This window comes from Drosophila bipectinata, chromosome 2R (assembly GCF_030179905.1).
Source record: "Drosophila bipectinata strain 14024-0381.07 chromosome 2R, DbipHiC1v2, whole genome shotgun sequence".
In the NCBI taxonomy this organism is placed as follows: domain Eukaryota; kingdom Metazoa; phylum Arthropoda; class Insecta; order Diptera; family Drosophilidae; genus Drosophila; species Drosophila bipectinata.
This window is the reverse complement of record NC_091737.1, coordinates 5818125-5841734: the sequence shown is the minus strand read 5'-3', so window position 1 is coordinate 5841734 and position 23610 is coordinate 5818125. Positions and strand designations below refer to the sequence as shown.

Here is a 23610-nt window from a genome sequence, read left to right as displayed (position 1 = left end):
TTGACATTAAATATGTATGTACATATATGCAGAAGCTAAACTTACCACAATATATCCATACCAAAATATCCATGACAGTTGTATTCATATTTAAAAAACAAAATGTAAATTGTGTTTACGATAAATCTTTTTTTGGTTTTATTTTTTTCTGTGTATTACAAATGAACATCATGAATAACGCGGGTGTGGTTTCTAAGATATTTTTTTTTAAACAATACAAATTACTTAGAATTAGGTAAGTCTGAACTTATTATATGAGTATGTATATATATGTATAGGCAGTTAAAGTTTTTGCACCTAATAATATGGACGATACAAAAATTACATATGTTACTGAAAAGATTTACAACAGTAGTATAAGAAGTGAAAAGGAAAACTCATACTTAATTATTTACAGCCTTAACTATTCTTGAGATACGTTTTACAATCCCAGTAGCCAACTTTCAGTTGCACCCCGCCGTTAATTAAACCGTTTCGAGCTGCCTGATCTATTTGGGGAGTTTAACTGCGGATGGCCGTACACATAAGTGTCGTTTGGTGAATCAGTAAAATTGCGTCGTCGTTCTTGCGAGTAGTTGTGGGAACTCGATGAATCTGCAACAAAATTGGGTGTTAAAACAAAACGCTTTACGGGTTGGGTACTCACTTCCAAAGGAATCTTCGTAAGGTTTTGATATGGGGGAGCCATTAAAGGAAGGCATCGATTTCTTTCTTTGAAATGCTGCAAACAAAAAAAGCGAAAGTTGAGTTATAGGTTCCTTTTAATGGCCTTTTAATTTTGTACTCTATTTTTCAAGAATATATTTAGCAACAATATTTAAAACAAAAATATAATTGTCCTTGTGAAGTTTAAAATTTGTAGTTACGTCCGCACCTACTCCAATAAGGTTGAAAATCAAAGTTGAAGTCATAAATAAGAAATTCTGTAAATGCTACCGCCAGTACTGACGATGATAGCGCAAGAGTTCGCCTTTATCGACCAAGTTTCCATGGCTGCTGCCCGAAACTTTATGGTATTCATGCAAGAAATTACTAAAAACTTAAAACTAATAGAGAAGTGTAGGCAAAAGTTGTGCGTGGCCTCTGTCGGTCCAGCATCCTTTTCAAGAGTCGCAACCCCTATCGTTGCAGCGATACCACTCAACCCCAGCTCGAGGCGGCGTGCTCCAAAATTATTAATTAAACTTACCCTCAGAGTTGACTTGCGTGACTCCCTGCGTTTGGAAGCAAGACATATACACTGTAATACATACAAAAAATGACAATAATGAGTGCATGAATGAATAGGCAAAAGATAAATAAAACTTTTGAGATATATGTAATTTCTACTGTGATCATCACAGTGTGATGGATGATTTCTTTGTTTGAAGGTTGCTGCTGCTGTAGCTTCTTACTGTTGGTTTGTTCCTTCGGGGCAGGTTTTCGGATTGTAGAAAGTACGTGGCTTAGAAACCTTATAAAATTAACTCGGACGTATCCTTACCACCAAAAAACGTTCGCTTTGATCGTTACAGATAGGTTGAAAGGAGCGCGAAAACTCTTGATCAGGATGAAGTTTTCAAAGCGAAACCATAAAAACTACATTTTATGTATTGATACTTTATTTTATGTATTATACTAACATAAAATAATGAACCTTAATCCTTGGGCGTGGACATCATGAAATTAAGTAGATAACAAGAAAAGATAGAGTGAAAACCAGAAAATTGCTGACCAAGAATGAACATATACCCTCTTCAAAGGCATAACGAGAGCAACAATGAAAAGTTCAAGTATAATTAAAAAAAAAAAAAAAACTCATTCCATAGCCCCCAGGGAGAGCAAAGTTTGATCGAAGATCAAATCCGATTAAAATTTTATTTCTTATTGGACATATTTGAAATATACGATACAAGTTTCAAAGAAAATTTTCAACGTGTAATAATTGTGTAATAACTAAACGTTAAAACTTACCCCAGATAGAAATTATTACAATCACTATGGTAGTTAATATGAATCCAAGATTCTCTAACAACCGGTAAAGAATTGGTCCGCCGTACGTACGTCCAGAGCATTTCTGTACCATTGTACTGCCAACGATTGGAACCTATAAATAAAATTAAAAAAAATATTGTAGTCGAAAATGTAGTCATAAAATTTATTACACATGTTCCTCAAAAATATATGGTGGACTACACTACTCACACCGACCACACTAAAAAACAAGAAAGGAAAGCTATCTTCGGGCGGAGCCGAAATTTATATACCCTTGCAGTTAAAAACGGATATATATCGCAAACATCGGATATAGTTGGCCAATCCTTATGAGAATATGATAATATAACCCATTTTATAATAATACAAAATTTAAAACAATTCCCAAACTGCTATCTTTAAAAATACCAAAGTTGGTATTTCTACCAAAAACCATTTCCGATCGTTATAAAATTTGGAAGGTCGGATTATATGACCAAAAATAGAATGCATGAAGTTTCAGCTTTATATCTTCAAAAACACGAAAGTTGGGTCATTTTCGATCGTTCAGTTATATGGCAGCTATAGGATATAGTCGGCCGATCCTTATGAAAATTTGTCGTTTTATTTTGCCAAAAATAGCTCTCGTGTCAAATTTGAAATCTCTAACTCTAAAAACACCAAAGCTATACCATTTCCGATCAATCAGTTATATGGCAGCTATAGGATATAGTCGACCGATCCCGATCGTTCCGACTTATATACTGCGTGCAAAGGAAAGAAGGATGTGTGCAAAGTTTCAAGTCGATAGCTTTAAAACTGAGAGACTCGTTTGCGTAGAAACAGACAGACGGACAGACGGACATGCTTATACTCAGGAGGTTAACCTGATCAAGAATAAATATACTTTATAGGGTCGGAGGTGTCTACTTCACTGTGTTGCACACTTTTGACCAAAATTATAATTCCCTCTGCAAGGGTATAAAAAATTATTTTTCCTAAACAAAAAAAATTAGTACCAAATACCATACTAATCTTTCATTAGTTTGGTAGTTTGGATCAACTGACCAAAAATAGCATAATTTTAAGTCAATAGCATTAAAACTGAGGGACTAGTTCGCGTGGAAACAGACAGACAGACATGCTTTTATTAACTCAGGAGCGTTGCGTTGCACTGTACTGCTTTGCACACTTTTGACCAAAATTATAATGCCCTCTGCAAGGGTATAAAAAGTTTTAAGGTAATGACTGTTAAAAAGCATAATTATTTTTCCGATTAAGCTGATGGTGTTTTTTTAACTAATTTTTTTTTTTAAACCCTAATTTGGATCTTGTGTATCGTGTTTGACATGATGACAAAACATGGTGAGGTAATGCAACGGAACGATTGGTTTAAGTAAATAATTAGTTAGGCTTAATTTTATGGTTTTTTCCAATCATCCCATTTATAATGGTGTAAAGAAAGGCTATCATTTATTTAAATTAAACTAAAAAGCTGATTGTTAGATGTACGTAGATAAGTTGAGAACATGGGATTAAAATGAGGGTAATCGAAGGGGTACGAGTGTGACTATCGGGAAAACTTGGTTGTCAAAATTTGCTTCGTTAAAGCACTAACCATACAGCATATGGCCAGTGGTTAAAGTAAGCACCGCAACCTGACTGTATATTAAAAAAAAAACAAAATAAAATGGGATACTTATTAAAACAATATCAATATTAAACCGGATCTTTATTAAAATATATACTAGTTGGTTTATTTTAAACTTACTTCAATTCGTTGCTCTGTCTCTGGCGATATTACTAATACATAAAAGTTTTCATCCAGCGGAAATTCCTCGAAAATTTTCAGTCGAAACTTGCTCACGCCATGCCCGTGCTCTAAGAGGTCAACAGAAAAGAACTTGGGGTCGGACGGTTTTACCTTTGTAGAAAGAATTTATTATAATAAATAAAATCAGTAATTATATGAATCATGTTTTAATATTTTGTTTCATTATTTTTTGTTAGTCTTTAGATTTAAATGTATATTAATTTTAAATATATATTATGTTCTGGGTAGATATAGACATGCCTGCCTATCTGCATTTTTTATTATGCTGTAATTTTGTACGAACATATTTTCTTTAAGATTTTACCCCTTTTATATGGTGTCGAATCATATCTGCAGCATCATACCGTTGAAATGTAGTTATTTTTTGGTGCGCATAAAAAAATTGTAAAAAAAAAAAGTTATTTTGATGCCATTCAGAAATATTCATTTAATATCCTTATTTGGTAGGTTGGGTTTACTGACCTTTTGGTCAGAATCTGTACTAAGTTCCAGCTTTCTATCTTCAAAAACACGAAAGTTTGGTCATTTTCAATCATTCAGTTATATGGCAGCTATAGGATATAGTCGGCTGATCCCGGTCGTTCCGACTTATATACTGCGTGCAAACGGGTGTGTGCAAAGTTTCAAGTCGATAGCTTTGAAACGGAGAGACTAGTTTTCGTAGAAACAGACAGACGCACATGCTCATATCAACTCAGGAGGTGATTTTGATAAAGAATGTACATATATACTTTATAGGGTCGGAGATGTCTCACTGCGTTGCACACTTTTGAAAAAAATTGTAATACCCTCTGCAAGGGTATAAAAACTTTAAATAAAAATTAAATCAACTTAAAATCAAAACATAAAAATCAAAATGTTCAAAATAGATAGGGAAGTGAAGATTTCCATTTTTTTAAGAATTGTTGCTAAAAAAGCTTTCTTTAAAATAAAATACACCATTTTAGTGACCATTCCATATTTTGAATAAACAAAAAATGAAATTAAAAACTACGCTTTTTCGCTTTCGCTGCTTTTTTCTGCTACCAAAGATTATAAAGTGCATACATATGTCTATAGATGCGCGACAAGTTAAGTTCAAGAAATTTTTCGCGGGACAACGAATAAAGGATAGGTGCTGAACTTTTGATTTGACTTATTTGTTAATTCCAAAGGATTTTACCCCCATAATAAAGAAATTTGGTATTAACATGGTAACAAATTATACTAAGTAAAAGTCTTGAAAAGTCTATCTTAAATTTAAGTAAAAATAAATATTTTCAAATTGATTTAAAATTTTAAACTTTACGATTAAAGTAAAAATAAAATAAAACAGAAAAATAAAATAAAAACAAAAAAAAAAAAAAAAATTTTTTTAACTTAAGACTAAAGTAAAGTAAACTAAGTAAAAGTAAAATTTAATATATTAAATAAACTCAACTAATTAAAGTAACAATAACACTTATCTAATCATTTAAATAAATTTAGGGAAGCTTAACAAAATTAGTTTTAAAAAAATTTGCTTCTTTAAAGTAAGTTTACTTAAGTAAACTTTACTTTACTTTTAAAATATTAAATTGCTATATTGTATTTTGCTATATTTGCTATATTAGTCTGTCAAGTGTAGTTTTCCAGTCTTGGTTATCCATATTTAAGATGACACCAAAATTATAATTAGAATTTTAAAGGCAGGTAATATATATCTGAAAGAAAAACCAAATAAACCCTCAAGATGCCCGGAAAAGGAAGTCACGCAAAATGAATTTGTTTTTTAGCCACTAGCGAGACACACTGGAGTAAACTAATTCCTATACATTCAAGGGAATACAAAACCTGCCTGCAGTATTCTTGCATTGACATTGTGGTATATGGTGGTATATGGTATCTCCATCTGATACCTATGCTTTCCTTGAGAAATGCAATAGAAATGTCAGCTTGAGATGCAATCCCTCTTGCGGCAATTTTTGTCGGCTAGCAACAATGTTAACAATGGAGAGTACTTCTTGGTCGAATGGCTAACGGTGGCAGCAAGGGTAGTCCTTAAAAAAAGATAGTCCTCTCTGCCTAGAAGCTGCACTCGGAGAGCTTGTTATTCATAATTTTGTACTTTGAAAAAGTATCTAACGCCTTAGGCGATACAAACGCAAAGCACCAAAACTTCAAACGCCTATGCACATTATAAAAACATTTTTGGTACTCGATTGCATTACTTAATGTCCATATCTAGCCGCCTGTATTAGAACTTGACTCACCTGAACTTTGTGCAGAGCCTTTTCTAGACCACTAATATGCATTTCATGCGACTTTAATTCACTTATCCGTATACTCTCGGGTGTCACTTTAATACCCGGCACAAGTTTTAACGACATTGTGTCTACGATTCCGGCAGACGTCGCAGCCTGTGAAAAATTAGGTAATCAAAAGGGTAAGAGGTTAAGGGGAGGTGCAGTTGAATGAAACCTACTTCCAACTCCAAGAAAACGTCTTTAGTCTTGACAATGGCCAACAGGTCAACGAAATTCGACACCAGAACCAATCGACAGCTATACTGCCCAGAAGAAGATTCAAACCATGGCTCTACTTTGTAAAACTTCAGTAATTGGCGACCAAGCACATCTTTAGCCACCAGCCGACAGCTAAATACATCCACAACCGCGCTTTCCAATTTGCTAGCACAATTCGACATGTTAAGGGCAATCTGTCGAGGGAAAAAGTTTCGTTAGCACAGATTAAGACGCATAGTTCTCATGGATTATACCTACCAGGTTGCTATACTTATCAGATTGCACATGATTGCGAAGAACCAGTCGTCCCATATATTCTGATCCACTGAATATGTCCAGTGACTTGGAGAAAAGAATCTGCAAGTAATTTTGGTTGTTAAGGGGCTCACTGGCTGGAACAGTTCCCATTTTAACTTACCACATCCGACTCGCGAATTTCCAGATCATACTTAATAAATCCGCTTCGACTGGCCGCGTCTCCGGTGGTAATTATAATTTTTTCTCCGACATTTTGCCTATATTGTAATACGCGTGCAACGCCTGAAAAGCAAATAAATCAACTTAGAAATGTTGTATAAGTTCTGTACCTCATTCAGGAGAAAAACAAGAAAGGACGACTATAGTCGAATTTCCCGACTATTTAATACCCGGTACCTTCCGCCCACAATTTAACTTACCTTTTATCTTCCTATTTATCTTTAATTTATTTATCTTAAAGTTTAAACTTTAACGGTATGGATTCTCATAACAAATTTTTGTCGCATACTTTTGCGCTTGGGCAAAACATGAACAAACCTAGGCCATACTACCGATGCACAGTGGTCCGGCTTGTATGAAGAGAGCGGCCAAAAATACTTCTAGTTGAGGTAGGGACTGGAAACTTGGCACAAAATATTTATATTTTTATTCTAAAATAAATCAGCCACATCGGGCAACTATATCATATAGCTGCCATATAACTGATTGATCGAAAATGCTATAACTTTAGTGTTTTTACAGTTAGAGAGTTCAGTTTTTGTACGAGTGCTATATTTGACAAAATAATACGACCTACCAAATTTCATAAGGATCAGCCGACTATATCTTATAGGGGCCATATAAATGTTTGATCGGAAATGACCCAACTTTTGTGATTTTTAAGATAGATAGTTGAAACTTCGTGCAGATTCTATTTTTGGTCAGTTGATCCAACCTACTAAATTTCATAAGGATCGGCCGACTATATCTTTTAGCTGTCATATATTATGATACTTTCATAAGGATCGGCGAACTATATCTGATTCTTGCGATATATATCCGCTTTTTTCAAATTGGGGTTAGGTTAATTAAAAGAATGAATGTTAATACCTTTCTTTAAAATATTAATAACTTCAATGGCACAAACACTTGTTTTAAAAATGTTTAATAAGCTTTTTGCGGAGAGCTTCACTTGCACGTTGCTAACGCTGCAATACACAATGAATATCATGCTATCACTTTTGATGCTATTCTTGAAGCGGACAGACAGATTAAAACAAAAAGATGAATAAATTCAAATAGCTAGACCAATTGTAAATAAGAATTGGTACATTTAAAGTCAAAATTTGGACTTTGGTTTTTTTATTTTTGGCCTACGGGCTGGACCACTGTGCGATGCAGTAGGGAAGCAGACTCTATAAAAATTTTTAACTCTTCTGAAATTATCCGACTTGGCTGCTTTTTAACATTTTCCAAAAACATGAACGAACTGCCGCTATTGGACAGTGCGACATTTGGAGGTGGATTGGAGGTGCGACATTTTGACGCAAACTTAATCTGCGCGGATATCATACGATCCCAAGTTTCAAATCTGTTAGTTCTATCTCTTATAGTCTTTGGTATGCACGTGTTCTAAATTTTAGCTCATTTGTATGGGAAATGTACATATATGCTACAAAAATTCGCGGTTTATGGGGCGGAAGGCAAAATTTGAGTGTCAAAATTTTGAAACAAACTTGAACTGCGTGGGTATCTCTATATCTCTATCTCTTATAGTCTCTGAGATCCACGCATTTATACGGACTGACAGACGGACATGGCCATATCGACACGGTTTTTTATGCTAGAGTATAGGGTATAGATTTTTTTTTTGTATAGAGTATATATATATATATATACTACTACGAGTGTCGGGTATAACAAATTTTTTTTTGGCGACCAAGTTTATATTATTGTACAGTCAGCGCCACAAAAAAAGCCGCACTTTGAAGGTTTACAAATTTTTAACTTTCAGGGCCTGCGGTTCATTTATATGATTGCGAATTTGCCCAAATTTTTTTTTAATAAGTTAACTGATGGTATGTTAATAAAAGTGCATACCAATTTTTAGTTTACATTTGTTTTTAATATTAAAAAAATTGTTGTTTTTGGTTTCACCCTAGTTTTAACGACTTTTCACTATTATGGCACTTTTTAGGTAAAAATTCATAAAAGTTATAATAATGAAAAACTTCAACAAAAACTATTTATTTCCAATTGAATACCGTACTAACTATAAAAAAAATTTAAATATAGGCAATTTAACAATAGACATATTTTTTAAATTTAGCTTAATACTTAGTAATTCCGCCTTTGGCCTTAATTACAGATTTTACCCTATTGGTCATAGACTCGTAAATGGAACACAAATATTCCTTCGTTATATCGTGTATCCATACTTTTTCTATAATTTGTTTTAAATCCTCCATAGTTTTGGGCTTTCGCTTTCTTATTTTGGCACCCATATAGGCCCAAACATTCTCGATTGGATTAAGGTCTAGGCTGTTTCCTGGCCAATCTAAGGACTTAATGCCCAATTCTTCCTTCAAATTTGTTATCTTTAGATAGAAAAATGATAAATTTAACTGAATAAGTTGTTTTGACACTGAGTAACTCACAGATCGCGCTCGATGGCAAGGTGCAGAATCATCCTCAAAAATGGGTTCTTGTTCTTCTTCACTTATGGAATGCTAGGCAGAACTCCACTTAAAATTATTTATTTGTATTTTTCTGCATTGACCATACCCTAACCAGTAAAATTGATTCCGTTTTATATTTGGATATGCATCCCCATACCATAACATACGGTGAATGCTTTACTGTGGCTATGCAGCAATTTTCAGAATAGCGTTCCCGACGTCTACGGCGCAGCTTGAGAATTCTATCAGATCCAATGAGATTAAATTTGGACTCAACTGAAAATAGTACTCTTGACCAATCAGAAGCAGTCCAATTTTCCTTGTCCTTTGCCCAGTTTAGACGATTTTTTTTCATTCGCGGATTCAAAAGTGGCTTTTTTGCAGGTGATCTTGCGAGCATTCCCATGGAGTTAAGCCGACGTTGAACAGTTCGCTCCGAAATATCTTTTGAAAACTGTCCCTGAACCTCAGATCTTATCTGCACTGCAGTTTTGAAACGATCCTGCAGGCTCGTCCTCATAATAAAGCGATCTTCTCGTGACGTGGTGCATTTTTTTTTTACCTGTTCCTTCTTTCCTTTTTACTTCACCTGTCTCACGATATTTTTTTAAAAAGCGACGCACTGAGCTTTCATTGAAATGTGTTTCAGCCGATATTTGCCGATTTGACACATTTTGTTCCGCCAATAAAATAATTTTTTCTTTATTGCGATCAGTGAACTGCTTTTGCTTTGGCATGACTTTACAGGTGTCTTTACAAAAAAAATTCTACCAAAAGCAACTTAAACAACAGCGCTCTTCAAAGGAAAATAGTCAAGGGTAACCCTCCTAAAAAAATAATGTCCAAAGAATAAAATTTTAGTGAAACCCCAGCATAGTGATTGCAGAATTTTCAAATTTTTTTTAAGTGCGGCTTTTTTTGTGGCGCTGACTGTATAATTCTAAACTTTTTTTAATTCAAATCAAATACTAGGAAGAAACAAAAAGGAAAATACGGTAAAAAGAAACATTACTTTAAGGGGTTATATACAGTTGTACCACGCAAAAATATGGATTTTTATCGATTTTTTTTTGACACCATAGAAAATATTTATGAAAAATGTTTTACCGACGTTGTTTAGTACATGTTTCTGGGTACTTAATTAAATTTTTTCATAAAAAAATATTACATAATAAAAATGTTTTAGACGGATTCTCGAATCGTCTTTTTTCGATGGTGTCTTGCGGTGGACATGATTTCTCGAAAACGGTTCATCCGAAATCCAAAATTCAAAAAAGTATAGTTAGTATATTGTATTGTCTAGTCCGTGAACGAGGGATTTTTAAAAATTTTGATTACAAAAAAAATGGCGAAGTTTTTAACAAAAAATGTACTTTTTCAACGTATAAGATTTTCGTTTTTTGTGCTTTAAAAAAGGAGTTTTCAAAAAAATTGAAAATCCCTCGTTCACGGACTAGCTAATATCATAATAAATAAGTGGTCAAAATTGATGATCGGTGTTGATCGGATTAGTAGTTTTTTAGTAATCGTGTCCACCGCAAAGGCAATTTCCCAAAAAAAAGATTCTGAGATAATCGCGTTTAAAGTTTCAAGTTTGTTTAAGTTTTATATGCAGATAGTGCGCTATAAATAGCTACAGCTTCGGTTCTAATGTTCCGATCGTTATGAATTTTTGTGAGAGTATTCCCAATAGAATATACTTAAAGAATATGCAATAAAAAAAAAATCGATTTTTTCATATATCACAACTGTATATAACCCCTTAATAACTAAACGAAAAGAGCTCAGTGCAATGCGAAAGACTTAATCGGTTGCAGTTTTTTGTGAAAAATCTTTAAAATTATTTTATGCAGCTGCAGACAATTTGGTTTTATTAATATAGGCAAGGGAAATTGCAAGGGAGGTGTATAATCCCCATTCTCATCTTAAGACACCTTTCTTAGCCCTAAAGAAAATTGATTTTACAGGAAATTGCTTTGGGCTTGATTTGATTTGAAAACAAAATGACAGAAGTATACAAAAATACACTGGAAGTTTTGGTATATTCTGAAACTTGTATGATATCATTTAGGTACAGTTGATAACATGTTTGACTTTCAAAACATGGACAAAGGTTTGGAATGATCATTTAAATACAGCTTTGAATATTTTCTTCGACTTAAAATGACTATCTGATACTTTCTTGGCATAAATTTATTGTTTGCCAACCAGTTATAAAATGGTTGGTGTATAAACTCACCTGTATGTTTGGAAATCGTCACAATCTGTTCATTTGAACTGCTCCAAATCGATGATAACGTTAGCGGTGAACTGAAGCAAATAACGTCGCCCACTGAGAAAATAGCCTGTTGGCCGTTCAAAAGTTTGTTGTCGAAATGATTTGGGTGAACGATTTTAAAACATGCAAAGAAGTCAAAGAAATATACTTATTAACAAATATATGTATTTCACGGGGGCCTTATGAAGAGGAGACACAACATCAATGTTGTTATGTATTTAGTAAATGATATTTATACATATATTAATTATATTATTTTGTCCTGTAAACATATAGCTTTTTGTGGGGAGAAAATCCATTTAGCTTTGTGTATCCATTAAGCTCTAACATACAAACGCTCAGAAAGAAAGGCAGCCCCCCAAGGGTACATGGACCCAAATGAAAGAAATGCAGATAATTAATATATAACATGTATATAGCGATAGAAAAAATTGTAAGCACAAGTGCATCTTTTCCTCCACAATTATTTTTACAAAGTTAAGATCTTACATTTTTATACCCTTGCAGAGGGTATTATAATTTTGGTCAAAAGTGTGCAACGCAGTGAAGGAGACATCTCCGACCCTATTAAGTATATATATTCTTGATCAGAATCACCTCCTGAGTTGATATGAGCATGTCCGTCTGTCTGTCTGTTTCTTCGCGAACTAGTCTCTCAGTTTTAAAGCTATCGACTTGAAACTTTGCACACACCCTTCTTTCCTTTGCACGCAGTATATAAGTCGGAACGGCCCGGATCGGCCGACTATATCATATAGCTGTCATATAACTGAACGGTCGAAAATGACCCAACTTTCGTGTTTTTGAAGATAGAAAGCTGGAACTTACAGATTATATTCTTGGTCAGTTAATCCGACCTACTAAATTTCATAACGATCGGCCGACTATATCTTATAGCTGCCATATAACTGAACGATCGGAAATGGTTTTTGATATAAATACCAACTTTGGTATTTTTGAAGATAGAAGCTTGAGACATTTTTTAGATTTTGTATTGTAATAAATTGGATTATATATTCATATTCCCAGGATTCCAAGGATCGGCCAACTATATCCGATGTTTGCGATATATATCCGGTTTAAACTGCAAGGGTATATAAACTTCGGCTCCGCCCGAAATTAGCTTTTCTTTCTTGTTTAATATAATATTCTATAATAAACAACAAAATAAATTTATATAAACACAGATATGATACTCATAAAAACATAACTTTAGTTATTGTATCATGCTACCGAATTCACCTGTAAATTCATTAGTTCACCATACTGGCTCATTTCAAAGTGTCTGAAAAAATCGATCATGTCAGAACACTTTGAGAATCGCGTCTGAACAAATCACTTATAAGTGTTTTTGCTCCAAAAGTGTTCAATGACACTTTCATTCGGTCTTTGTGTTAAAAGTGTCTCTTAAAACAGACTACGTGTGCATCAAGGTCTGTAACTTTATAGGCTCCAAGGTAACCATAGGTACAACTTTATAGGTAACGTTTTTCGGTTATCACAATTTCCCGAATTTTGTATTACCGGTCCTGAACCTCATTTAAGGTAGAAGTGCATTTCTCTGAGCCGAAACTAATTTTTATACCCTTGCAGAGAGTATTACAATTTTGTCTAAAAGTGTGCAACGCAGTGAATGAGACATCTCCCACCCTCTAAAGTATATATATTCTTGATCAGGATCACCTCCTGAGTTGATATGAGCTTGTCCGTCTGTCTGTCTGTCTGTTTCTACGCGAACTTGTCTCTCAGTTTTAAAGCTATCGACTTGAAACTTTGCACACATCCTTCTTTCCTTTGCACGCTGTATATAAGTCAAAACGACCGGGATCGGCCGACTCTATCCTATAGCTGCCATATAACTGATTGATCGAAAATGGTATAACTTTGGTGATTTTAGAGTGAGAGAGTTAAAATTAGATATTTTAATTAGAGAGCTATTTATGGCAAAATATTGCGACAGGCCAAATTTTATAAGGATCGGCCTAAAGCTGCCATATAACTGAACGATCGGAAATGGTTTTTGGTAGAAATACCAACTTTGGTATTTTTAAAGATAGTAGTTTGGGAATTGTTTTAAATTTTGTATTATTATAAAATGGGTTATATTATCATATTCTCATAAGGATTGGCTAACTATATCCGATGTTTGCGATATATATCCGGTTTTAACTGCAAGAGTATATAAACTTCGGTTCCGCCCGAAGTTAGCTTTTCTTTCTTATTTACTTTGCGATTCTTTGAAAAGTCCACATGTAGTAGTATGGTGTAATTAGAAAGTTCGGATGGTATGGTATGGTACATATGGTATGATAATACATATGGTATGAATACATATGGTATGGTATTCATAAGGAATTTCATAAGGATCGGCCAACTAAATCCTATAGCAGCCATATAACTGAACAATCGGAAATGACCCAACTTTCGTGTTTTTGAAGATAGAAAGTTGAAACTCCGTAAAGATTATATTGATCGGACCTACCAAAGTTGACCGGACCTACCAAATTTCATATATCTTATAGCGGCCATATAGCTGAAACATTGGTATTTTTGAAGATAACTTGAAGGTTTAACTGAAATTTGGCACGGGGTATTATTTTGCCAAAAATAACTCCCTAACTTAAAAAACACCAAAGTTACAGCATTTCCGATCAATCAGTTATATAGCAGCTATTGGATATAGTCCAATACTGCGTGCAAAGAAAAGAAGAGTGTGTGAAAAGTATCAAGTCCATAGCTTTAAAACTGGGAGACTATTTTGTGTAGAAACAGACAGACGGACATGTCTATATCAACTCAGGAGGTGATCCTCCTGATCCTAAAGAGTATACATATATACTTTATAGAGTCGGAGATGTCTCCTTCACTGCGTTTCACACTTTTGGACAAAATTATAATACCCTCTAAATAGTAAAGTGATAAATAATAATAATACGTGAAAAATAGTAACTATTGATTCACGAAACTAATTTTAGTGATGAAATGAATAATTAATTGAATACAATATAAACTTTTTTTAGAATAGATAATATATTTTACAAGTTTTTAATTACTCACCTTTGTGGGGTAAATAGCCTTAGACTCTACTACTGCCAATTTGATGTAGTCCTCCGCGTGTTTCACCCCAGCTGAGTCCCGAAGCCCGATGGTTATTACGTTGTTAGTTTCCCGGTAAAGGTTTAGCTGTATGTAATATATGTTTTTCATTACTTCAATGCCTCTTTATCATTTTTTGGTTTTATTATTATTGTAAGTTTGATATCACTTTGTGGAAGTTTATTGAGAAAAAGGGCCATTGTCATAGTTCGGCATGCGAAAATAAAATGAAATTGAAATAATTTTCCAGCTGCGACTTAAAAGTTGACATTTAAGCCTAGTACTCTGACGACGAAAATCCGCTGTCACACGTGTGCTAGCGAAATCGCTCTTTATTTGGCTACCGAGCTAGTGTGACCAAAAAAATTAAGGAAAAGGGTAATACTGAACAGTTGTTGTTTGTAAACAAAAAAAAATTAGCAAAATTTAAGGAGCTGATTAAGAAAAAGAAAAATGGGTCAAAATCAAAATCAATCACAAATCTTTTCAATGCCATTTTATGGCATTAAAATGTCCCTTGTGGGTCAAATCCCATATTATGGGCTTCGCCCTGACCGCACTTATTATCTTGACTTTATCCTCGCGGGCCGAAAATTTTTCGGTCCGACAATTTTTTTCTCTCAATTTTCGCTCCATGTTTTGGCCAACAAAAGAAATCAAATGAATTCTTTTTACACCCCAAAATCAGGTGTTTATATAATCAGCTGTTTGTTTTTGATCCGGCAACGCCATTCAATTTGATAGCCATAATTTTTGTCGTCAGAGTACCGGGAAAATCTAGGAGGCAAAAATTTCTTCTTCTTCCTTTTTTCACACCGTTTTTTTTATGTGGAGTTTGACAGCTGTCACGCGTGTGACAGCGGATTTTCGTCGGCAGAGTAAGAGGCTTTACATAAAAATCACAAAACTCTTTCCTTTATTCAATGACTGCAAATAAGGCAAGCACAAAATTTTTGTTTTCTTTGGTTTGAATATTTTTGGAATCGGGCTCTAAACCCTTAAAAAACTATGGGCAAGGGTAAAGGGAACTGGTCGTACGGGAAATATTGAAAATACACTTACCGCTATCGAAAAATTATTATTTATTTGGACATCGACCGTATCTGTGGTGGCTAGTTCATAGTAAAGCTCGTTGCCATCCCCAATGGTCTCTGAGAACTCAGTTCCCAGATTGTCATGCAACGAAACCTTGAATACAAAGTTCATGCCCCGTGGAACCTTGTGTTCGATTTTTTTTAGTTTAATAGCCGGTATCAACGTGACCAAAATATATTCAACGTTTTTGACTTCTATGTCAATAGGCAGCGTTTGGTCCACTGTTTTGGCCTAATGTTAAGCATTAAAAAAAATTTGAAAATAATCATTTTTCTCTAAAGCCACTTACAATAATCAGATCTCGTCCAAGGGTGTCTTTTGTGTTTAAAAGGCCATTTGGCGAAATGCTAACAATATTGTTACTTTGACCAGCTAACTTGTAAACCACATCGTCCATATTGGCTTTCAGCTGAAGTGTACTCCGCGGTGCCGCCAAAATTGAGTCTATTTTTATTGGTTTGGGTGCAACGAGCTCGAGAGTTTTAAAAACTGGAATAGAGTTTTTAATTTAAGATTATATTTTGGTAAACCTTATACAATGCAGCCTCACCAATAACTTCCACACGTGCTGGAGGTAGCTTCGATCCATCTGCCAAGGAAACGGTTGCCGTGATTGTGACCCTGCCAGAATTCAAAGCTCGTATTCGAACCGAAATTAAGTCTTCATTCTTGTACTCGATTCCTATAATTATAGTTATATAGTTAATAAAGTATACTTTATGTCTAAAAATTAATTATAATCCAACAAAAATGCAATATTTCTGCTCAATTTGAAAGATTTTAAAGAATATGATTAAAGTATCATTAAATACGATCAACCAGACACCTAGAGAGCAAGGTAACCTTTTTAGCAATCTGAAGACCAAGCCAAAAGATCACTGTGAAAGTCTTTGCGAAAATGACCCTATTTAAGACGAGCATTGCAAGAGTGCGTGAAAAAATATTGTCTATGAATATGTTGATTGTGGCATCTAGATAAAAGAATAACGTAGTTTTATTGTATGTTCCGTATCTGTTCCTGCTTAGATACTGAACTAAGCAAGCTCATCGGAGAACCTTTTAAATGGTTAATATTCGTGCACTTTGTGAACATAGAGATAAATTTCTTCTCTCTAATGCGGTATCCGTGCAAGTTATCGGTATTGGAATTTTAGCTTCCATTGCGGGAAAATATTTACCTGCTTCCGAAAAGATGTTGAATATCTCGACGACCTCAGGTTGGTTGACGGACCAGGAAATCTGCATACCTTGAAGAGTTCCTAGAACCATAGGCGACAGGTCGGGAATCCCCCAAATGGTGGCAGGCATAACTGCACCAATTCGTATATGGACAAGAGGCACCCTGATTTGAATTGACTTTAAGGAAACCACATGAAGCAACACAGTGTCTTCGGAAATGACCTCGTCTTTGCCTGTGACAGGGTTTCTTTGAATGCATTTGCCGGTAATCTGACTGGATCCCAAACGTAGAGCAGTTACTGAAGCCGAGTTCATAGCTGAAAAGAACATTAATGTTGACACTATGGAGCCATAACTAATCTGTAAACTCACTTGCAACTTTTTCTTTTTCGATAAAATATATTACATTCGAATTCGGCTGTGGTCCACCCTGGTAACTGATTTGAATACTGCTTCCTACAACTAAAGTAAAATCTCGCGGATAAAGCCGAATCGGAGAAAAAACTTGAACATTGAGCGGTTCACTAAGCACCGTCTGGTCGCCATTGCCAGATTGAAAGACAACTTTGGTGTCACCAACATTATTGCCATGAATAAAGTATCTTATTTCTCCTGTCCCTAAGTTTTCCTGGTCTCCAAGTCGTACACTGAGCACACTTGGGTCAATAACCAACTCCGAAAGATCGTATATATTCAGTCTGCTGTGATCAATAAACAACAGGTTGTCATTGGTGTCATAAAGCCGTACTATTGCTTCGATGCGAGCGGAGCGCTCTACTCGATCCATGCTGATAACCTTGATGGCCCCGATGCCGACTACGGAAATGGATAAGTGACTGGCTTCGTTTGTCAGGCAGTTATCCATTAATTCGAGACGAACATGGCCATGATGTAAGGGTGTCAAAATTAATAATCGAGCTTGCGCATCGTAGTTTGCCTTCACTATTCCCTGCTCGGAAAGATCTATGTGAAAATGACCACTTCCCTGGGCTATGGATATGCGCTCACTGTAGTCTTTTGCAAGAAAAATGCTCACAAAATCCTTTGAGAGCAGGGTTCTGTTAATTGTGTGAAATCTGACCTCATTCTCGATTACAGGTGTGCTTGTCAATCCAGTTTTTGGCTAATGAAAGAAAAGGAAATACATTTTTAAAATTGATTATAGCCTCGACTTCTTAATAACTCACATCCTTAACTCCGAAAGGTGGTCGCTCTGCATTGATATTTAGTTGTGCTAGCAGCTTGTCCTTATAATGAGCTACAGTGCCTTTAACACGAAAATTAGATGCTATCTCGCCAATGGTCAGTACAAGAATGTCGCGACTTGGCACAATAACACCATGGATAGAATTGAGTTCCGATATTTCTGTATGTTCAATGCCATCTTTCTGATACTTTTCATCGCCCGCGGCAAATTCCCAGTCTATCGAAAGGGAGCTAATATTCATGAGTCTTCGATTGTTAGCATCCTGGACTTCGATTTCGATTTCGAACTTGTTCCCGTGGTCCTTCAAGTATAGGAACGATGAACGGTGTTCCAGAGGGCAAGATTCAAGTAGTTGCTGGCGCGCAAGTAGTTTAAGAAAACGTGGGCGTACACATCGGACCTTGGTGGTGAGCTGCGATGTGTAGGCAACAAAGCTCGACTTCATTAAGGTGTTTTGAACTTGATAAATAAACTCTGCCTCTCCCAACTTGCGGCATAACACAGTAAATGCGGTCACAAAGTTTTGAGTCTCATCCACCTCTGATACTTTAATCACATTACTGTCGAATACTGTTGTTTTCGTAAGCTCAGCTTCCAGGGTAAAAATATGTTCTGGTCCGTGAGTGAAGAGCACGTTGTGCGACGAACCGACAGGAAGTACGACTTCATTCTCTACAGGATTCAGCCCCGTTAGTCGCTCAAAGACATAAAGGTCAACGGTGTCGTACAGCTCCTTATCCTGAAAGAAATACGAGACACGGAGAGAGGTGCTACCCACGGAAGTGGCACGTAAGCGGAGCACATGACAGGCTCCTGAAGCTGGCTGATCCTCTTCTCCATTATTCTCATGTTGCAAAATTGGATGGGTAAAGACCAGTTGGAAATGAAGGTTGTCACAATTTGTATATGGAACTTCAGACTGGTTGACCTGAGTATACAAGGCCACATGCAAGAATACATAGTCATCAATAGCCGTTTCAAAATTGTACTTTTTGATTTCAATGCGCTTCGGTGGCAGAAAGTGTATTTGGGCCAAGCGGGAAATTTTTTGATTCTTGGCAAGCGTTACTTTAACAGTAGTGTGAGCAGTCAGTTTATTGCCGGCCTCAAACATTTCCTGGGTTAAAAAAGGGGGGCGCACGTCACGGATCTCGGCAGTCGCTAGGCCGTGAGCATCTACCTGCAGCACTTGCGGATTACCCGAGAACCACGCATAGTTGTAATCGCCGCCTGATGCATGAAATTGTAACTTTAAAGGCTTAATACTGCTTGGGTCATATGGAAGCACGACTGTGGTTGGTGAGAGTTTCAAGCTCTCATATATCTGGAGCTCCGCTTGTATAGAAAGCTGAAGCAAATGCAAGGACAAAGGATGGTAAATAATAAATTGTTTCAATAATCAATATAAAATCAATATGTATATTTTTTTTTAAATACGGATTTGATTACAAACCCTTTTTAATAGTAGAATTTATTAGAATTAATAGTATAGTAGTATAATTTGTTAGGGAATAGTGGAAAAGGGCACACTTACGTCTTTATATGAGCCATATACCTGGCTGACACCTTCCTTGGTAGCTTCACCAAATAGTCTGCTACCGTTTCGGGTACGTTGTCTAACGGCAAATATAGACTCATCCAATTCTGAGCCAATGGAGTAGCTAGTTCCTAAAGTAATTTGCTGTCCATCAGCAGTAAACAAGTCCAATGCGACTGTGTGGAGTTCTCCTTGCACGGTTATCCAGTTCAGATGTGGCAGCAAACTGATGCCTAGTCTACTAGGCTCTGCGACAGTTAAAAGGGCGCTAGGACCCTTGGTGGCCTTATCCGTGTCTGCCATGTTACGGTCACGTAGTATGACTTGAGTTCGGCCCAATGCCCCTCCTGTAGCACTGCTTCCTCGCAAGTATGCTATATTAGTATCTTCTATCTCCAAATAATATTGCTGACTATCTGTAATGTCGTATAAACGATCCATTTTAAGCTGCATAATGCGGAATGTTACCGAATCTCCAGCCAGGATTGTGACTTCAGATGGTTCAATAATTATATTGGCTAGCACACTTATATACACCTCGACTGGTGGCACATGTGTGTAATCAGCTTGAGGCATGCTGATGGTCACCTTGGAGGTACCTGTGTTGATTCCTTCCAAAAGAATCATATATCCCATGATTCCTTGTTCTTCAAACTTCTCTAGAGCTGGTGGAACAGTATGATACGGACTATCCGTAAAAGTGAGGTGACGCATAGCGGCGGGCTTGTTGCCTCCGGGCTCTGATATCTCCCATACAAACTCGATGCCTTCTAGCGTAAAAAATTCGTTTCCCTGCTCATCAAACGCATGAAGCTCAAACATGGCTGGAGCCTCCTCCAAGTAAAGCTGTCGGGTAGCGGTTCTAACATTAAGGCTGTCTATGACGTCTACTATCACGTCACAGCGCAGAGTCTCTCCTGACTGTTCTTCTTCAGCGAAGACTATGGCAGTGTTGCGACGTCGATCATTGGTACGCACTGTAACCACCGCTTGGTAAGCACATTCGCTAAAGCCATGGTAAACTGGCATCACTGATATTAAGTCCTGACGCGACGAAGTCCTGCAGATTCATGGAAAAAAAATTAACTCAACGATCGGCAAGGGACGCCAACCTACCATTTGTAACAGTTTTGCTCATCAACCTCTAGGGTAAAGTTGACGGCCTTACCCTGGAAAATGGGCAGCAGAACACGTGGATGGTTAAGTCTGGCTCCATTTACAACGATGCTTTTTGCTAAAATAAGCAAAATTAATCCAAAAATGCCGGGTTCCATTTCGGCGGAAAACGAGAAACACGCTGTTAGCGATGGCACATACCGCAGTGTTACCAAAATGTTCCCCAAATGTTATCGACTAGTCTCGAGCCTGGATTCGCCATCTGGCAACACTGCCGGTTTAAAGGTAAATATTTTCAATGATTATCACTTATTTATCTTATCACTTGACGTTTTCGTAATGTGAAAGTTTTTTTTGAACAGCATTTTAATTAGAACCTTTGCCGCCACAACAACCTAAAAATGAAAAACACCGGGTAACTGCAACTTTGATTTAATAGCCACTTAATATGTATGAATTCAATCTTTTAGAAAACTACGGGGAAAAACTTTGTTTATCACAGGCGCCTCACGAGGAATTGGCAAAGCCATAGCACTCAAAGCTGCTCGTGATGGAGCCAACATAGTTATCGCGGCAAAGACAGCCCAGCCGCATTCTAAACTAGAAGGCACCATCTATACCGCTGCAGACGAAAGTAAGTGCTAGCATTGGAATTTGACTTTTGTACCTGTACTTTGGTTGCTCCGCAGTCGAAAGGGCAGGAGGGCGGGCGCTGCCTTGCATAGTCGACGTGCGCGACGAGAAGCAGGTGCTTCAGGCAGTGGAGGCCGCCGTGGCTACGTTTGGGGGCATCGATATCGTGGTTAATAATGCCAGTGCCATTTCCTTGACGGGCACCTTAGACACTGATATAAAACGGTACGACCTTATGCAAAATATAAACACTAGGGGAACATTTCTAGTGTAAGTATATGGGTTGTGGCTTAATTCAATGTGTCAATCCATCTTTCTAAAATCAAACTCCACAGGTCGAAGAGCTGTCTGCCCTATCTGCTTAAAAGTGATAATCCGCACATTCTAAATCTATCGCCACCACTAAATTTAAACCCGCGATGGTTCGCCAATCATACTGCTTACACCATCGCCAAGTATGGCATGTCAATGTGCGTTTTGGGCATGTCAGAAGAATTCCGCAGTTTGGGCGTCGCTGTGAACGCCCTTTGGCCACGTACCACAATCCACACAGCAGCGGTGGAAATGCTCAACGGACCCGAAGGAGCCCTTTATTCCCGAAAACCCGAAATCATGGCTGATGCGGCATATGCAATAATCTGCCGGGACGCAACAGATTATACAGGAAATTTTTTTATTGACGATGAAGTTCTTGCCGACATTGGTGTAAAAGATCTTATACAGTATGCTTGCTACCCTGAAAACATTCACCTTTTATCTACGGATATATTTCTTGACGAAACTGAGCCGAAGGCCAAATTATAAAAATGAGTAGCAATAGTGATTGTAAAAGAAATTATGTAAATATTTAAATATGAAATAGATAGATATTTGTACCTCTCTTTGCATGAAGTTTATAAAAAGGAGTGAACAAACCATGTTTAGCTTCCTGTTAAAAAATATCACGTTACATAGTTCAATAAATTCATTATGCATGTCCAATTCAACATACCAATTTATATTTATTCATATATTATTTTTCATATACTATATTCAAATGAATTTTTCATAAATATAAATTAATTATATTTTTCAAAATAGAGTAGAGTACAAGGCTATATTGTAGGAATCATCTTCGACTCCATAAAGTATATACATTTTTAATCAGCATCAATAGTTGAGTCGATATAGCCATGTCCGTCTGTCCGTCCGTCCGTAGATCTCAGAGACTAAAAACGATAGAGCCAGAGGATTGGGAATGGTGACTCCTACAATATCCACGCAGCTCAAGTTTGTTTGATATTTGCCACCCAAAATTCCGAATTTCTGTAGCTCTAGTACTGGAAGGTTTTTTGAAAAACTTTTGATGCCAAACAAATTCTATGTTTAATATACATATAACTGAAAAACAAATTTAATCGAAATCGGCCGATTTTTAGAGGAGATATACTCATATACATATATACAATTTCCCATAAAAACGGGCTAAAATTTTGAACGCTTGGAACATGGGATTGTATGATATCAAGAAGATCAAGTTTATCGAAAAATTTTGCCACGTCCACTCCCGCCCCCAAAACATAAATCTGGTGCGTTCGTTAATGTTTTTGAAAAATTTTTTAATGCCAAACTGTTCCAATGGCTAATCTACACCTACAAATTAAAATGCAGTCAAATCGGATAATTTTTAAAGATGTTATAGACTTTTTGTTCAAAAGTGTGCAACGCAGTGAATGAGACAACTCCGACCCTATAAAGTATATATATTATTGATCCGAATCATTTCCTGAGTTGATATAAGCACGTCAGTTTGTCCGTCTGTCTGTAAGTATAAGTATCTGTCAGTATATCAGTTCCAAGCGTCGGACTATGTCCTATAGCTGCAATATAACAGACCAAATTTCATAAGGATCGGCCGCCTATAACTTATAGCTGCCATAAAACTGAAAGATCGGAAATAGTTTTTGGTAGAAATACCAACTTTGGTATTTTTGAATATAGAAGCTTTCGACTTTTTTTTAGATATTTTATTGTAATTAATTGATTTTATTATGATATTCTCATAAGGATCGGAATAAGGATTTAACTGCAAGGGTATAGCAACTTCGGATCGGCCCGAAGTTAGCTTTACTTTCGTGTTTTTAAATTGAATTAAGTTCCGGTCGAGTATGTCGTTCGCAAACTTAGTATTAAGCTTAGATAATAGGTAAATTAAAATCACCCGTTAAGTAAATAGTTTCGTTAATTTTTATGCGATATTTTTGTGACACTGGAATAAAGATATTCGTAGAAAGTCTGCAAACAT

At 36.3% G+C, this 23610-nt stretch overlaps 2 protein-coding genes across 3 annotated transcripts; one reads left to right on the top strand and one right to left on the bottom strand.

Annotated features, from left to right (window-relative positions):
* Positions 1 to 119: 119 nt before the first annotated feature.
* Positions 120 to 20909, bottom strand: Gp210 (nucleoporin 210). The gene is made up of 19 exons (XM_017248617.3): positions 20694 to 20909; positions 19575 to 20637; positions 18021 to 19388; positions 17206 to 17956; positions 16833 to 17150; positions 16205 to 16336; positions 15944 to 16143; positions 15622 to 15885; positions 14521 to 14646; positions 11425 to 11530; positions 6689 to 6810; positions 6529 to 6627; positions 6231 to 6464; positions 6019 to 6165; positions 3725 to 3877; positions 1954 to 2086; positions 1190 to 1240; positions 647 to 721; positions 120 to 594 (listed from the first exon to the last, which is right to left on the bottom strand). Exons 1-19 carry the CDS (start codon positions 20849 to 20851, stop codon positions 461 to 463), a joined length of 5634 nt encoding a protein of 1877 aa, XP_017104106.2. The 5' UTR covers positions 20852 to 20909; the 3' UTR covers positions 120 to 460.
* Positions 20910 to 20960: 51 nt separating this feature from the next.
* LOC108130242 (hydroxysteroid dehydrogenase-like protein 2) lies at positions 20961 to 22209 on the top strand. Of its 2 annotated transcripts, XM_017248619.2 has the most exons (5): positions 20961 to 20978; positions 21056 to 21108; positions 21164 to 21327; positions 21383 to 21596; positions 21662 to 22209. In XM_017248619.2, exons 2-5 carry the CDS (start codon positions 21095 to 21097, stop codon positions 22128 to 22130), a joined length of 861 nt encoding a protein of 286 aa, XP_017104108.2. In that variant the 5' UTR covers positions 20961 to 20978; positions 21056 to 21094; the 3' UTR covers positions 22131 to 22209. The 2 variants fall into 2 exon arrangements, with proteins under 2 accessions (XP_017104108.2, XP_017104107.2); XM_017248618.3 differs by lacking the exon at positions 20961 to 20978 and having other exon boundaries at positions 20979 to 21108.
* Positions 22210 to 23610: the final 1401 nt, after the last annotated feature.

Excerpts from the sequence above, each read along its gene's own strand:
- Gp210 (XM_017248617.3), bottom strand. The coding sequence starts at position 20,851 with ATGGAACCCGGCATTTTTGGATTAATTTTGCTTATTTTAGCAAAAAGC. Across the intron at positions 16,144-16,204 it reads AGCACGTGTGGAAGTTATTG|TTTTTAAAACTCTCGAGCTC; the intron begins GTGAGGCTGCAT and ends ACTCTATTCCAG. Across the intron at positions 14,647-15,621 it reads ATAATAATTTTTCGATAGCG|CTAAACCTTTACCGGGAAAC; the intron begins GTAAGTGTATTT and ends TATTACATACAG.
- LOC108130242 (XM_017248619.2), top strand. Across the intron at positions 21,328-21,382 it reads CTATACCGCTGCAGACGAAA|TCGAAAGGGCAGGAGGGCGG; the intron begins GTAAGTGCTAGC and ends GTTGCTCCGCAG. Across the intron at positions 21,597-21,661 it reads ACTAGGGGAACATTTCTAGT|GTCGAAGAGCTGTCTGCCCT; the intron begins GTAAGTATATGG and ends CAAACTCCACAG.